Source organism: Bidens hawaiensis, unplaced genomic scaffold (genome assembly GCF_021521415.1).
Source record: "Bidens hawaiensis isolate Kalapana, Puna unplaced genomic scaffold, B.hawaiensis_p1.1 tig00027332_1, whole genome shotgun sequence".
In the NCBI taxonomy this organism is placed as follows: Eukaryota; Viridiplantae; Streptophyta; class Magnoliopsida; order Asterales; family Asteraceae; genus Bidens; species Bidens hawaiensis.
Genome location: NW_027494422.1, coordinates 8,526 through 23,840, shown reverse-complemented (window position 1 = coordinate 23,840; position 15,315 = coordinate 8,526). Strand labels below are relative to the sequence as shown.

General features: G+C 36.1%; 1 protein-coding gene across 2 annotated transcripts; it reads right to left on the bottom strand.

Moving 5' to 3' along the window:
- Window positions 1-1,712: 1,712 nt before the first annotated feature.
- Window positions 1,713-12,715, bottom strand: LOC143575274 (auxin response factor 2B-like). 2 transcript variants are annotated; one of them, XM_077059690.1, is made up of 15 exons: window positions 12,491-12,715; window positions 11,735-11,850; window positions 11,543-11,638; window positions 11,033-11,089; window positions 10,788-10,943; window positions 10,603-10,687; window positions 10,430-10,520; window positions 10,177-10,341; window positions 9,966-10,085; window positions 9,815-9,890; window positions 9,558-9,729; window positions 7,924-8,741; window positions 7,642-7,832; window positions 7,380-7,560; window positions 7,051-7,312 (listed from the first exon to the last, which is right to left on the bottom strand). In XM_077059690.1, exons 1-14 carry the CDS (start codon window positions 12,549-12,551, stop codon window positions 7,416-7,418), a joined length of 2,349 nt encoding a protein of 782 aa, XP_076915805.1. In that variant the 5' UTR covers window positions 12,552-12,715; the 3' UTR covers window positions 7,051-7,312; window positions 7,380-7,415. The 2 variants fall into 2 exon arrangements, with proteins under 2 accessions (XP_076915806.1, XP_076915805.1); XM_077059691.1 differs by lacking the exons at window positions 7,051-7,312; window positions 7,380-7,560; window positions 7,642-7,832 and adding an exon at window positions 1,713-2,052.
- Between the last annotated feature and the right edge of the window lie 2,600 nt (window positions 12,716-15,315).

Below are 15,315 nucleotides of genomic sequence, written 5' to 3'. Positions count from 1 at the left end.
AAGTATGTTTTTAGTTAAACTTCAATCGCATTTTGTGGTTTGTCGATACATTTGGTTTGTTTGCAAGGTCCATGAGGGTTTACTCAAGTTAAGTATATGTACTCCGAATTTAAACATTTTCATAAAAAAATATAACTAATAATTGTAGGAGGTGCATAGAGGAGCCCCACATGTGAAGTTTTATTATCACGCTATGTGTAGTGGAGGGGGCTATAAATTGGGCGAATTACGATACGTGATGCCCAGTCAGCAAAGGGTAGGAATTTGTTTTTGAAGTGTAATGATGTTGTAAGCTAATATATATGTATACATATATATATTTATACAACACACAAACATATATAATAATAATATAAATATATATATATATACACATATATATATACACACAGCACATTTAAGTTCTAGTTTAGTCTTTGATGAGAGTTGGATTTTTCTGTTATTGTTTGGTAAGTAATATTTTAAGTTCTAGTTCAGTCTTTGATGAGAATTGGTGTCAAAATTGAAATCTATGTTTTTGTGAATCTAATGCTTTCAACATTTACATATACTTTTATGGCTCCATGTTCGTTTATGTTACAACTAAATCATGTTTGACTACTTACATGTGATTTTGATTCTCGATTGCAATAGAGGATTGCGGGGGAGAGTGCATTGTTCATTGGTTGTTCAAATTATAAATGGCACTTTAGTAAAAGACATGCATTCTTTCTTCAGTTTTCAAGTATACGTTAATCATGTTGTAACAGCCTCTAACGTCTCTTAACCTTAATGGTTTGACAAAGCTTTTAGCTAGACATTAATTGTTAGTTTGGAAGCATATAAGTTGTTGAATGAAATGCCTAAAAGAGAGCCTTGTCACATAGCTATCCCTTTGACTCCGTGTGGCGCCCGAAGGCCAGTCAATCGGTCTGCTCATGATTAGGGCTTGCTGGTTTTGTCTTGCCTTGGACTCATCAGGCGAGTGGCAACAGCTCGCAACCAGCGATGCGTCCGTCGTGCCAGCACGACTAGGCATGTACGTCTTCTTTCCCGCTGGTGCCCAATGAAGTATGGGACGAGCCAACAAACCCAAGTGTTACAACACAAATTAAGCATCTCGGTCTTCAAATATTTGGTCCGTGACATAGTGGTGGCATTTTCGAACTTGCTAAATAGGAAGTCTTTTGAAAGGTTGGCCTTAAAGAGGGCCCCACAAATACATAAAGTTTCATTACTTTGGTATTTTTTTCCATATTGACTAATACCATCAACACTTTGCTCATCGATTCTTCTCCTCCATTTATCATTAACCCCTTTCGAACGCGAAACAAACTCACTTGTCAAGTCTTTAAAGAGATACATGTAGCCGCAAAATGGTGAAACTCTTTGATTATTACTCAATAATACATTACAATATATGGAGATTATAAGAAACCTTAGAAAACCTAATCTGGCCCGTGGGCTCATATTCCAATTGAAAGCAACAGAAGTATAAAACGCGGTCCATCAAGCGTTGGATCAATCATCTTCAAGCAATGCAACACGAATAGTCAGTTTACCTACTAGGCTACAACATTTAGACGTTAACTTTTAACCACCATCAAAGTCATATCTATAATCAATCAAGATTATTTGTTAATGAAAGTCTGCCTAATATTTAAGAATATTAATCAAGACTCATGCATTCTCGCGTTTCCTTTCATCCATGTCGTCTCTTGAATGGCCCCCGGTTTCATCCTCTGAACCTCCTCTCGCGTGTAAATGAACATCTTCCGAACCATGCCACAGAATTCCCTAATAAAATAAACAACCATATTAATAAATACAAGATTTGGGATATAAATATGAAACAAATTCTAAAAAATTTATAAGTGCTTACTGCCAAGGATCGTCACCAGCAAGCATCATGTCGCCCTCGTCATCTGTATACACGACTAGCCAATTTCCGTTACGGTTCTTTAGCTCGCCATTGAATTCAAATAACTCGTCCAGTTCAGAGATTAATTCATTGTAGTTGTTAAACTTTGTGAGGTCCACAGACCTACCAAGTGCATACCCCTGCTTATGAACCTACAAATATCATGATTTACAAGTCAATATTATCAATATTAATATTATCACAATTAATATTAATATTATCACAATTCACAAGTAACAAACTATTTATTTTTTTAATAAATAATACCTTTGTACAACTTCTTGTTTTAATAAATAATAGTTTGTTAGTTAGTTAGTCAGTTAGTTACAACGGAAGCTAACTAACTAACAAACTATATTTACAGTTTGACAAAAACAGTCCTTGTACTAACTAAAAAGTAAAATCAAGTCCTCCACTTATTAACAGATAAAAAACAGTAAGAAGAAGAAGATACATACCAGCCATTGATCGATTATTTTTTGCCTTCGTTAAGTTCTTGTTACGACGAAGACGACGACGACGACAACAACAATAATAATAATAATAACAATAATAATAATAATTTAATAATAATAACAATAATAATAATAATAATAACAATAATAATAATAATGTTTGGTGTTTTAAAAATAGAGATAATAATGTGTATTTATACTTATAGGTGATCAAATCGGGTTGGTCAAAGGAACCGGAACCGGTTCAGAACCGATTCCATTAGTCAACATCACTGTTTAAACCGGTTCCATGGTCGAACCGGTTAAGGAACCGAACCGGTTCCCCAACCCTCGGACCCGGAACCGGTGGAACCGGTTCTGACCGGTTCCTAAACCGGTTCTTACACTGTAACCGGTTCCAACCGGTTACAGTGTAAAATTTTATTTTTTTTTTCGTTTTTCGTTTCCGCTGCTTGTGTAGGTGATGATTTGTGTTCTTCTGATTTCTGAAGAGGCTCATGCTACTTTTGTTGTTCACCCACAGAGCAATGGTAAACAACATATTGAACTTAATGCTATGAGTGTCAGCGTGTTTGAATTGATTAGTCTGTATCGTGTATCGTGTAATGGTGAACTTAAATCTGTATCGTGTTACATTTGTTGAGTTTGCTATGTATTATAGTCTTTTGGCTTACGCAAGTCAAATGCTGAATTATAATCAAGAGCGGTGTTATACGATTCGTATTTGTATAACATGTTAAATAAAAAAAACAATTAACATAAAATTCATTTTATTTACTTTAAGAAGTTCAAAAAAAAAAGGTTACATGTTTTAAAATATTCAAAAACAAACTAACAAAACATTAAACTTATAAATATAAAGTTGTGACATATTATTTCTAGAAAAGCCTTCTTGTTCGTCGTAATTATTGAGTGGCGACTTATTCATCAGAATTACTTGTAGAAACTCCTTCTTGTTCGTCGTGCACTCGAACATCAAGTGGTGTTTCGTCTTCCAGAGTGGTTACGTGTTGAACACGATCGATTGAGTCCAAGTGATCCTTCAAGCAAATGCACATCTCTACCGACTCCGAATCCAGTCTTGTTCTTCTCACCGATATTACCCTGCCACTAAGAAAAAAAGCAAATTCCGAAGCTACCGTAGAAGCTTGGGCGGTTAGTAAATCACGGGCCATGGTGGCAAGAATCGGAAACTCGGTTTCCTTTACCTTCCACCAAGCCAAAACATCAAAAGTGCCATATTCCTCTTCGGATAAACCGGTAGAGAAATCATATGCACTATACATTCCTAGTTCGCTTGAAGGGGTGTTACCCCTTTGTTTTTTAGCCGTTACGTTGCGAACGGTGTTCATAAGGCTAATCATGGGGTCTCGTACTCTAGTAGCACTTGAACTTGATGAAGACCCCCCCGGCGTAGGCATGTGTATGTTTGACCCATATTTATTTATATAAAAGTCATACATAAATTTAAAATTCAAGTTAAAATCATTTTGTGCCTCTGTTGAAAAGTTTGGGTCAACTTCATGCATATCTAAGGCTGAAAAAATTTCGTCTATCACACATTCAACCCCCGTAACATTTAACATTGGGTTTAAAGCGGCGGCGCAAGTAAAAATCGGTGGCAATTCAAGAAAGTATTTTTTTAATTTAAACTTCATTGGTAATATGATGTTGAAAACATTGGACTTTTATTTTCAAATTCTTTAAGATTGTTAACGATTAAAAATAACTCCGAAAGAACCAAGGGACTTGTCGGATAATACGTTCCCGATAGTTTCGTAGTTGATGTTTTAAAAACTTCAAGAAAAGTCGATAAGTCATTGATAATTTCCCATTTCTCATTTGAAAAGGGGATTGCCAAATCATTCTCGGCAAGACTAGAATGAAACATTTGTAAAGTTTCTCTTTGTTTCAAATCACTTTGAAACATTATGCAAGTGGAATTCCATCGATGAGGTACATCCCAATTAGCTCCCAAAGCTTTTCTTCCCGTATCTTTACAAAATTTTCTATAATCCATTTGTCTTTTTTTACTTTTCTTAAAAACTTCATGTAGCATTACTCTAAAATCGTTTATAACCGATGTAACCTCATCTGAAGCAAGTCCGTCTTGCACGATTAAATTAATGATATGTGCAACACACCTTGAGTGAAAAAATACACCATTGCAAATCGGCGTATATTTTAATTTTAATTTATCAACCGCCGATGTATTATTCGACGCGTTATCAAATGCAATTGAAAATATTTTATTTTCTAGTTTATAAGTTTTTATAACATAATCTAAAATTTCAAACAAATTATCTCCCGTATGTGGATACTCAAAGAGTTCGAAAGCAATGGTGCGTTTCATCATTTCCCACGATGACGGGTCTACCCAATGAGCGGTGACACAAAGATAAGATTCGGGTAGACCATGTGGAGTCGACCAAACATCACTAGTTAAGTTTATTCCCGTATTTATATTTTCAAAATATGCAATTAGTACCTCTTTGGCCTTCTTCCACAATTTTAAACAATAACGTTTAAGAGTATGACGACTTACGTGAGTGTATTGTGGTTGAAGCGTATCTCGAATCATGGCGGTTAAGCGAGGGTTGTCGAAGTGGCTAAACGGCAAAGCTTCTTGAATCACAAACTTCGCCATACGATCTTGAACTTGATCAATTTGGTATGTAAATATTCCGCCTTCACTATCCATTTGCGTTTGTTGCGACTCGACGTTCTGTTTCAATGCCCTGCAATACGGTCTTTCGATGTGTTTCTTCAAATTTGAATTCGAAAGTGGGTTTAAATAAATCCCACAAAACTTGCACCGAGCCTTCAATGAATTGTCACTCAATTCAACCAAATCCCAATTGCACCAAATCTCTTGATTACGATTATGAGGTACAATACGAACGCAACTTGGTCCGGCGGTGGAACCTTGACCAACCGACGATTGTGAGGCAGCCATAACAACAAATATGAATATAGAAGAAGAGAAAACAAGAGATTAGAGAACTCAGAACGTTGTAATAGCGTTTTTTTGTATTTTTTTGCGTTCGGGTTTGCGTTTTGAGTGTTGTGATGAACCCATTACACCAAATACCTATTTATACTAGTAATGGGGTGTTTGGGGAGCCAAAAAACGGCCATTTTTGACCCCAACGGTAAAAAAAACGGCCATAAAACCGTTTCCCAACGGCTAGAACTACTCCAACGGCTAGAACCGGTTCCGAACCGGTTCCGGTCGAACCGGTTCCAGAACCGGTTCCGGTTCGGTTCCGGTTCCTACCCGGTCCACCTCCAAACATGTCAAACCGGTCCCGGATCGTCGGGTTGAAACGGAACCGAACCGGTTCCTACGAAAAACGGGTAGGAACCGGTTCGGTTCCTGTTCAGTTCCACCGAACCGGTTCCAGGAACCGGTTTTGTTGTCCACCTCTATTTATACTAGTTTCTAACGTCTAACATTGGGCTTTATTGGCCCATATGTATAATTAAGTAAAATCAAAATCTTAATTAGAAGTAGGAGAAAAAACCGGTTAACCAAACTGAGCCAAAACCAGTTTGTAACCGATATTTTAGAAACCCGCTTGATACCTTAGGGTTGGGACTGGTTTGTAGTTTTTCTGTTAAAAACCGGTTTGGAATTGTCAGTTTTACTAGCCGTTCAAAATCGATTACTAGTCGTTTGGAATCGGTTTTGTCACCTTTTTTAAACACATTTACCCGCCTTACGTTATTATAAATTGATAGTTTTTGTTCTGGATAGTCACAACTCAAATTGGATCTCCATTCACTCTCAAGAATCAAATATGGGAAAAATAATTGTAAGCTTCAACAAATGATGATTTCCTTTCCTTACATAGTCAAAAAAAAAATTAAGTGACCCGAAATTAAAGCCCTGATTCGTCTCTTCACCCAGATGTCCTTTGAATCGGCCCAACAGGTAATCTAGCATGCATCTCCACGTTGGGAGGGCATGCCTCTTACCACTAAAACAACTTTTCAAAACAGCGGACTCCAATTGGGATTAGTTTACACCTCTATTGTTTTAGGTTTATATATAAGCTAAGGTTTTGGAAGTTGGGTTTAGGAGATGATAGTTGAACACTGGTGTGATCACTTGTCGCTTGAACTATAGATGAACATATAGATGTGTATCTATATGTTAAACATATAGATGTGTCGCTATTTCAAGTTAGGTCATAATTTTGTTCAAAATTAACATGTCAGGGGACTTGTACGTGTAAAACGTTTTTAACTTTTATGAGCAAAAACATAAACTACACTGTTTTTCTTTTATTTGATGTTATTTGCTCAATATTTAAACGTAACTTGTAATTATATGTCAAAAACTAAATAATCCAAAAAAAAATGTAAACAAAATTAAACAATTGTTCTATTTTAAGTCCTTATATTTAGAAAACTATTCTATTACTACTTTATTGGAAAAGTATTTAAACTTGATTATTATTTCATTATTTTCCATTATAAAGAGCTTCTATAACTAGCACGTCTTTCCGACACTGATTGAACCAAGCAATTTACAGCACAATGCTTGGATGCTCAGGTATCATATAATCTAAGTTATGAAGCTGCTGCACAATCAAAGCTAATCGACTGCACATTTGGTCAAAGACAATATCAAAGGCGACCGTAAAAAAGCGCAAGAGCATGATCACATGTAAAACTATATACAAGATGAGATGATTCAGGCTTCATTCACATTATAACTTCTAACAAGTAACAAGCATGCAAAAACTGGGAACACATAACAGACTATACATAAAAAAGATTGAAAACACTCTCAGCTATCGTCATTATATTACGCGCTTATATGTATCATATATATATATATATATATTAGCTTCAGCTGTTCAAAACTGAAAACAATATATTACCAAGACCGCAGTCCATCAAGAAGTTGGATCGACCATCTTCATGCAATGCAACACGAATAGTTCAAAACCTGTTATAACCATCGCCATCAAAATCGTATTTATAACCAGTTAAATAACTAGTTTAAGAAAGTTTACCTAATATTTATGTATATTAATCTAGACAGCCAAGACTCATGCATTCTCGAGTTTCCTTTCATCCATGCCTTCTGCTACCGATGAGTTGTCATCGTCTCTTGAATTTAACGTCCCGGGGTTCATCCTCTGAACCTCCTCTCTCGTGTAAATGAACATCTTACGAACCATACCGCAGAATTCCCTAAATAAAATAAACCATAGCAATTACGAGATGTGGGTTATAAATATATAATAAATTCTCAAAAAGAAAAATGGTACTTACTGCCAAGGATCGTCACCAACAAGCATCATGTCGCCCTCGTCATCGGTATACACGACTAGCCAATTTCTGTTACCGTTCTTTAGTTCGCCATTGAATTCAAATAAATCATCCAATTCAGAGATTAATTCATTATAGTTGTTAAACTTTGTGAGGTCCACGGACCTACCAAGCGCAATACCCTGCTTGTGAACCTACAAATGTCATGGTTTACAAGTCAAAAACAATATTAAAGTTTGGCAAAATAGGCAAGTTAAAATAAGGTTCTTTAACAAAAATTAATACATTTGTACAACTTCTTGTAGAAACACCCTGAGCTTTCACATTAACTGACTGGAAACTTTGGTATTCTTTCTCTTGGTCTTGACCAATTGCTAAATCATTATTTGGTTTTGACTTTTTAGACTGTTCAGACTTCAAATCAGACTCAAAGTCAAAGTACTGTTGAGGTTGCGGTTGCAAACCTTGACGTGCATCTGATACGTTTATGTTAGCAGCCAAGGGTACACCAAATATTTTGCAGCTTCCATCTTTAGGTATTGTAGGCTCGTTTTGCTTAACCGGTTTTTGCATCATGTCACCGGACTGCGGTGGTGGCATCAACCATTTCCCGTGTTGTGGGCTAGAATGAAGGGTGTAATCGTCAAAAGCACTATACCTAATATCGCGTGTTGTTGGGTATGAGATTTGACTTGATTGAAGGTTACTTTTCATACCGCTGCCTAACAAGCTGAGTGAGAGATTGGAGGGTGAACTGGACATTGCCCATGGGTTTGTGTTACCACCGGTTGGCATAGAGAATTCAGTTGCAGAAGTAACAGAACCGTTGATGGACCCGAAACCCGATAATAGGTCTGTGAAGGAGGATTCAGTGGTCCTGCTAACAGGTAAAACTTTATCTGACCCGTAACATCGAGAAACAGAAAGGTCGGCTTTTTCATTATCTGTTGTTGCAGACGGTGTCCATTGGATCAGTCTATCACAGGAATCTGACTCGTTATTATCAATAAATGTGCCTCTCAAGGTCGGTAGTTCTTGACCTTGCAAGACCCTTGAAAATGCACTTCCTGGTGAAGGGTCTGCTGCAGGCATTTTTGATGAACCTATACAACCAAGAAAAAGGAAAGTCAACTTGCTAATTAGTACAGCATTTACTAGATTAGTCAACTATCAATGTGTTGGATAAGCCTTGTGTTCAGTTCGTTAACAGGCCTAGTCGTGTTTTATCTTAAACGGGGTCGTGTTTTATCTCAAACGGGTCAAAAGAAAATCTTAATTATAAAGAGAATGAGTCAAACAGCTTAGAAAAGTCTTCAGAAGACTTTTTAATGTGTACAATCTACTAAGTCAACTTATTCAAAGACTTATAGACTATCATAGTAAAATGCTTTTTTTTAAAAGGGATTAGGCATGTGGATTGTGGAGGACGTCCATGTATTCGACCTTTTTCATAAAGGTCAACTATATACTGAAACTACTTTAAAAGCATGCACCTGGTTTGATTTATACCAGAATCATGCTTAATAACAAAAAAGCCTATAAGACAAAAATACCCTTGTATGATCTATTAAAACACAATGAATTTTCAATGTAAACAAAAAAAACTAGGTGTGTTTGTCGTTTTATTATGTTTCACTATATTTTGGCTGGATTTGGTATAAACAATGAATGATGGGTCCTATAAGGTAGTTTCAAACTTTCAATAGATAAGCTTTAACCAAAAAAGTTAGTACTTGGTGGCCTCCACAGTCCACAATACATTATACTTTTTTTTAATCATTTAAAGCATTCATAATTTTTATTAAAAAAAGTAGACAAAAAAAAAAGCTCACAAGTCAACTCAATCTAGTCTCGCTTGTTTTAGAGCCCTTTTGACAATTTGACCTGTTACCTAACCCATTTTAGAATCCCTTTACTACCTTCTCTAGTAAGAACGGAGGAATCGGGAGACGAAGGCAAAACGTTTGACCGAGGTCGCTTTTGTCTATGCACCGGAAGCGTATTAATAGCAGGAGGCATGAGAGCGGGTTCTATTTTCCATGGAGACACTCTATCTGGACGAGGAACGGAAGATGTTTCATCCCAACGTACCTAAAATAACATACATTTTTGTAACATTTGTGATAGCCAACATAAAGTAAGGTACAGTTTCACATGATTAGCAGTAAATTAATACCTTCAGACATCTCCATTTAGATTCTGAACCGCTTTTTGGATCGCGTTCTTCAATTCCAACGATAGTTCCAGTAAATCTACAATATTAAACAAATTATAATACTGAAAGCAAGAGATGGTTCAAGAAGATGAGTAACTTGTGACAACTATACTTTCGATCTGCCGCCTCTTCACCCTCAAACCTCATGTTAAATCTCATCCCGATAGAGTACTTATTTTTGATAGATTCCATGTACTGATCATATGGAACAATAAACTCTGCAGGACTAGTCCTGTGAAATTTAAGCAAAATGTTAACATATAATGTTGGATAGCGACTTAAATAAACATAGATATACATTTATATTCCATCATATAACATACCTGGGTTTGTAATAGACTGTAAAAATTGTTCCAGTTTGAATGGCGTGCCAGGCTGTCGCAAGGACACCAAGGTGCATGCTATGGCTGGATATGACAGATGAAGGAACGTTTGCTTGTTGTCTCATTGCACGTCTTACCCCCACTCGAAGTTCACCGTTCTCACCTCTGTGTATTTACATTCCAATAGTCAAGAAAACATTAAATGATAAATAATCAAAATTATGGATGATTAAAGTGACATTAATTATTCTACCTTAAAAAGATAAAAGCATCACCGGCAACAAGCTTTTTAGAACTAACAAAAACACCCCAACCACTTTGCAGCAGATGCCTTCGTGGTTGACCTGCCATTTATAAACAGTTATTAATCAACAAACAAGTTTCCATTTGATTAACTAATAAAAGTTTCAGCAATTAGTCAATTACTGCGAAATATGTGTCTAAAACGCCATTCGTTTCGGTGTAAATCCTTCGCCACCAATTCCTGTGTTGGCGGTTGCTTAGACATGTCCTAAAAGAGAGAACAAGAAAACACCAATCACAAACGATACAAACTAAACCAACTCAGAAAAAAAAAAGATATAGTAATCTTTTTCATTAAGCGGTCTAACCAATGGTGGAAGACATTCATCAGCATGTCTTTTGAAAACTGAAAATCCACCATGTGTACTAGTATCCGAAGCAGTCAACGTCTTGCAAAACGAATGCACACGAAACTTTGGTTCCGGGGGCAGTGGTGTATCCTTCTCAACTGCATTTTCATCTTGCTGCCATCACAAAAATGTTGGTAAAACAATCAACAATCCGCTCACAAAATAACATTATCATTTTAACTCATCAAGCTCATGATACTCACATTACGTTCAGGCATAAGAGTGATCTGTGCAAACACCTCATCTGTATCCGGTTCGGCCTACACACACACACACATCCATCAAAAAATAATCAAACAACCCAGCCAACATAAATTTACGTTAGGGGTGCTCACGGTTGGGCAAAAGCCGACCCAAAAACCGAAACATCTGATTTTAAATTTTTTAAAATTATTCGATTTTTGCTTTTTTCGGTTTTTATGAGCTTGAAAATTTTAGGCCAAAAATAATAGGCTGGCCCACAATAATGAATTTGGGCCTAAATCATTTGTTAATTAATAACTAATTGATTATTATACATTTAGGCTAAAATATTTTATTAAATATTTATTAAATTAAATTCTTATATTCCTTAAAAGTAAAAATGAAAATCTATAAATTCGATCCGGTTCGGTTTTACAAAAACATAAAATCAAACCGTCGTTTTTTTTTCCGATAAATTTTTTTTTTGGTTTCACGCACACCGTCAAACTTAACATCTTCAATAACCGTACCTTCAACTCGACGTTAACAACACGGCAAAGTATCTTCGCCGGAAGATTATACACCGGCATCTGCTGATCCGCAACCTGATTAGTCGACGCCTCAACCTACACAACAATAACCACCGGAAATCACTCAAAACACACCAACCTCAATCTCAATCCATTCAAAACCCTTACTCACAAAACAATTCAAATCAAAACCTGTTCTATATGTCCCTGTGGAAAGTAAAACACCAGCTCGCGTTCACGCAGCACCGTAACCAGCGGACCGGCACACGCTCGCCACAGATCCTTATACAACGCCATATCCGCATCAACTAAACCAAAATCACAATAAATTACCATCAATTACAAGCTCACAACGAAATTAAGTACAAAACCCTAAAAATAGTAACAAAACACTCCGGAATATACCTTCGCCGTCGGTCAAATCATAATTACAAACAATTACAATAAATAACAAGCTTATAACAATATTGAAGTACGAAACTCTATAAAAAACAGTAACAAAACACGCCTGAATATACCTTCGCCGTTAATCGAATCATAATCACAAACAATTACAATCAATTACAAGCTTACAACAAAATTAAAGTACAAAACCCTAAACACAGAAACAAAACACGCCGGAATATACCTATGTCATTAATCAAATCATAACTAGAAACAATTACAATAACTTACAAGCTTATAACGAAATTAAAGTACAAAACACGCCGGAATATACCTTCGCCGTTGATCGAATCATATAAACAAACAATTACAATCAATTACGAGTTTATAACGAAATTAAACTACGAAACCATAGAAACAATAACAAAATACGCCGGAATATACCGGAATATACCTTTGCCGTTAATCGAATCATATATACAAACATATACAATCAATAACAAGCTTACAACAAAATTAAAGTACAAAACCCTAGAAACAGTAACAGAATATACCGGAATATACCTTTGCCGTTGATAGAATCAGCAACTACTTCATTTCTGTTAGAAACGTCAGCTGACGTCATCTTACTCCGACGAAACCCTAACTCTCCGTCTTCAGCAGCTGTGAATCAGCTCGAAATAGACGTTAAATAAATAACGTGAGGTTAATTAATTAATTAATTAAGCGAGTAACTGAACAAATTGTGTGATGATGATTCTGATGAATGAAGATTTTAGTGAACATAGAGAGAGATGGGTGGAAACTGGAAACTGGTAGTGCAATAATAATAATAATAATAATAATAATAATAATAATAATATTGACGGGTGGTAATTGTGTAACACAAGTGCGTGTGGTGACCGGCTGTAGCCGGTTATTTGGCTTTTGTTACCGGCTACTTTTTGTAACCAATGGGTATTGTGGTCATGGACTTGTGTTATAATAATATAAAAATGTTATTAAGAGAATTGGTTTTCATTGTACCCAACTATCGTATTTTGTTTATTGTCGTTCTAACTAACGAATTGGCTGCTAACGGTCCCAACTTTTAACGTATTTGTTTCTAACTGTCCGCGACTAACACAATTCTAACGTCGTTAGTTTTAGGTCGCCGGAAAAACGTTTTTGTTCGGAAAACACACATAATTGTCCGAAACCTCAACAGTTATGTCTCAAACATTATGGTAACTTTGTATCGTACTATTAGAAACATTTTTCTAGTAAAAGCTCTAATTATTGAGGTCGACGAAACCCTAAAGTCATCGTCGGAATCAGTTGATGGTGCTTAAGTGATGGTGGTTGGTTGGCGGTGAGTCAATTGGTGGTGGTGGCGGTGTTCATGTAGTGTTTTCCGGAAAAAAAAATTGACTTTCTCGGGCAAAAACATATTTCCGGCGACCTGAAACTAACGGCGTTAAGATTCTATTAGCTGCGGACCGTTAAGGACCAATAAAAACTAATTTTCTTTTTTTTTATATAAAAAGGAAAGTATTGAATATTGTTTAAAAATGTTATAATATTACCGTAATTGTAAGAATATTGGATATGATAGAAATAAGTAAATATATGAGAAGTGTACTGGGGTGATATTTCATTTCCATCGAAGCAGTATTTATACTACACAAAAGGTAAAATATACAGGGGACAAATCTCAGACATTTGAAATATGTGGAGTGTTCATGTGGCCAAAACTTTTGACAAAAGTGACATACAACTTGCAAGGTCGTCGGTGGTTTCACAACACTCCCCCTTGGATGACACTTTTTCAAAACTTCGGGGTCTTGAAGTACTGCCTCATTAAAAACCTTGTTAAAGAAAAACCCAATGGGAAAAAACTTTAGCTAAGGGAAAAAGAGTGTAGTATATAGCTCCCCCTCATATTGCAGGTCATTACATTGTCCGTATATGGCGCATGCCAATATCATGAACGTGTTTCCTGAATGTTGTTGTGGGAAGTGCTTTTGTGAAAAGATCAGCTGAGTTGTTGCTGGACTGGACATATCTCATCTCAACCTGATTGTCTTTAATAAGGTCTCGAGTATACTCAAAGTATCTTGGTGGTATATGTTTTGTTCTGTCACTTTTGATATACCCTTCCTTCATTTGCGAGACACAAGCTGCATTATCTTCATAGATAGGAGTTGGAATTCGATCTTTCTCTAGTTCACAAGAAATCAATATGTGTCGTGACATAGATCTTAACCATACACATTCTCTTGAAGCTTCATGCAATGCAATGACTTCAGCATGATTTGAAGATGTTGCAATGAGTGTTTGTTTCTGAGAACGCCATGAAATCGCAGTTCCTCCATTCTTAAATACGTATCCAGTTTGAGATTTTGCTTTATGGGGATCAGATAAATAACCTGCATCTGCATAACCAACTAACCCTTCTTTTGAATCGTTAGGATAAAATAAACCTAAATCAGCAGTTCCTTTTAGATACCGAAAAATATGTTTAATGCCATTCCAATGTCTTTTAGTAGGGGATGAACTGAATCTTGCCAATAAGTTAACTGCAAAAGAAATGTCAGGTCTTGTACAGTTAGTAAGATACATAACTGCTCCAATTGCACTGAGGTATGGTACTTCGGGACCAATAATCTCTTCATTATCTTCGCAAGGACGAAATGGATCATTGTCAACATTGAGTGATCTAACAACCATTGGTGTGCTTAAAAGGGTTTGCTTTGTCCATATTGAAAAGTTTTAAGAGTTTCTCAGTATAAGTTGACTGATGCATAAGTATTCCATTGTGCATATGATCAATTTGTAACCAAGACAATATTTGGTTTTTCCAAGGTCTTTCATTTCAAATTCTTTCTTTAAAAGAGCAATCGCTTCATTAATTTCTTTTTGTATCCCAATTAAATTGAGAGCATCAACATACACAGCTATGATCACATATCCTGATGTTGTCTTCTTGATGAAGACGCATGGACAAATAAGATTATTTGTGTATCCTTTGCTTATAAAATAATCACTCAAACGATTGTACCACATCCTTCCAGATTGTTTCAGTCCATACAAGGATCTTTGTAACTTAATGGAATACATTTCCTTAGGCTTTGAGCTTATAGCTTCGGGGAGTTTAAATCCTTCGGGAATTTTCATATAGATGTCACTATCTAGTGATCCATACAAGTAAACTGTGACAACATCCATAAGACGCATCTCTAAATTTTTAGAGACTGCTAAGCTGATTAAATATCTAAACGTAATAGCATCCATAACAGGAGAATACGTTTCTTCATAGTCAATTCCTGGCCTCAGAGAAAAACCTTGAGCTACAAGTCTTGCTTTATATCTTGTAATGTAGGTTCACAGCCGGATCTACACGGAAATAT

Coding starts and splice junctions, on each gene's coding strand:
- LOC143575274 (XM_077059690.1), bottom strand. CDS start 12,551: ATGACGTCAGCTGACGTTTCTAACAGAAATGAAGTAGTTGCTGATTCT. Junction 9,730..9,814: donor CTAAATGGAGATGTCTGAAG/GTATTAATTTAC, acceptor ATGTTATTTTAG/GTACGTTGGGATGAAACATC. Junction 7,833..7,923: donor CTACAAGAAGTTGTACAAAT/GTATTAATTTTT, acceptor TGACATTTGTAG/GTTCACAAGCAGGGTATTGC.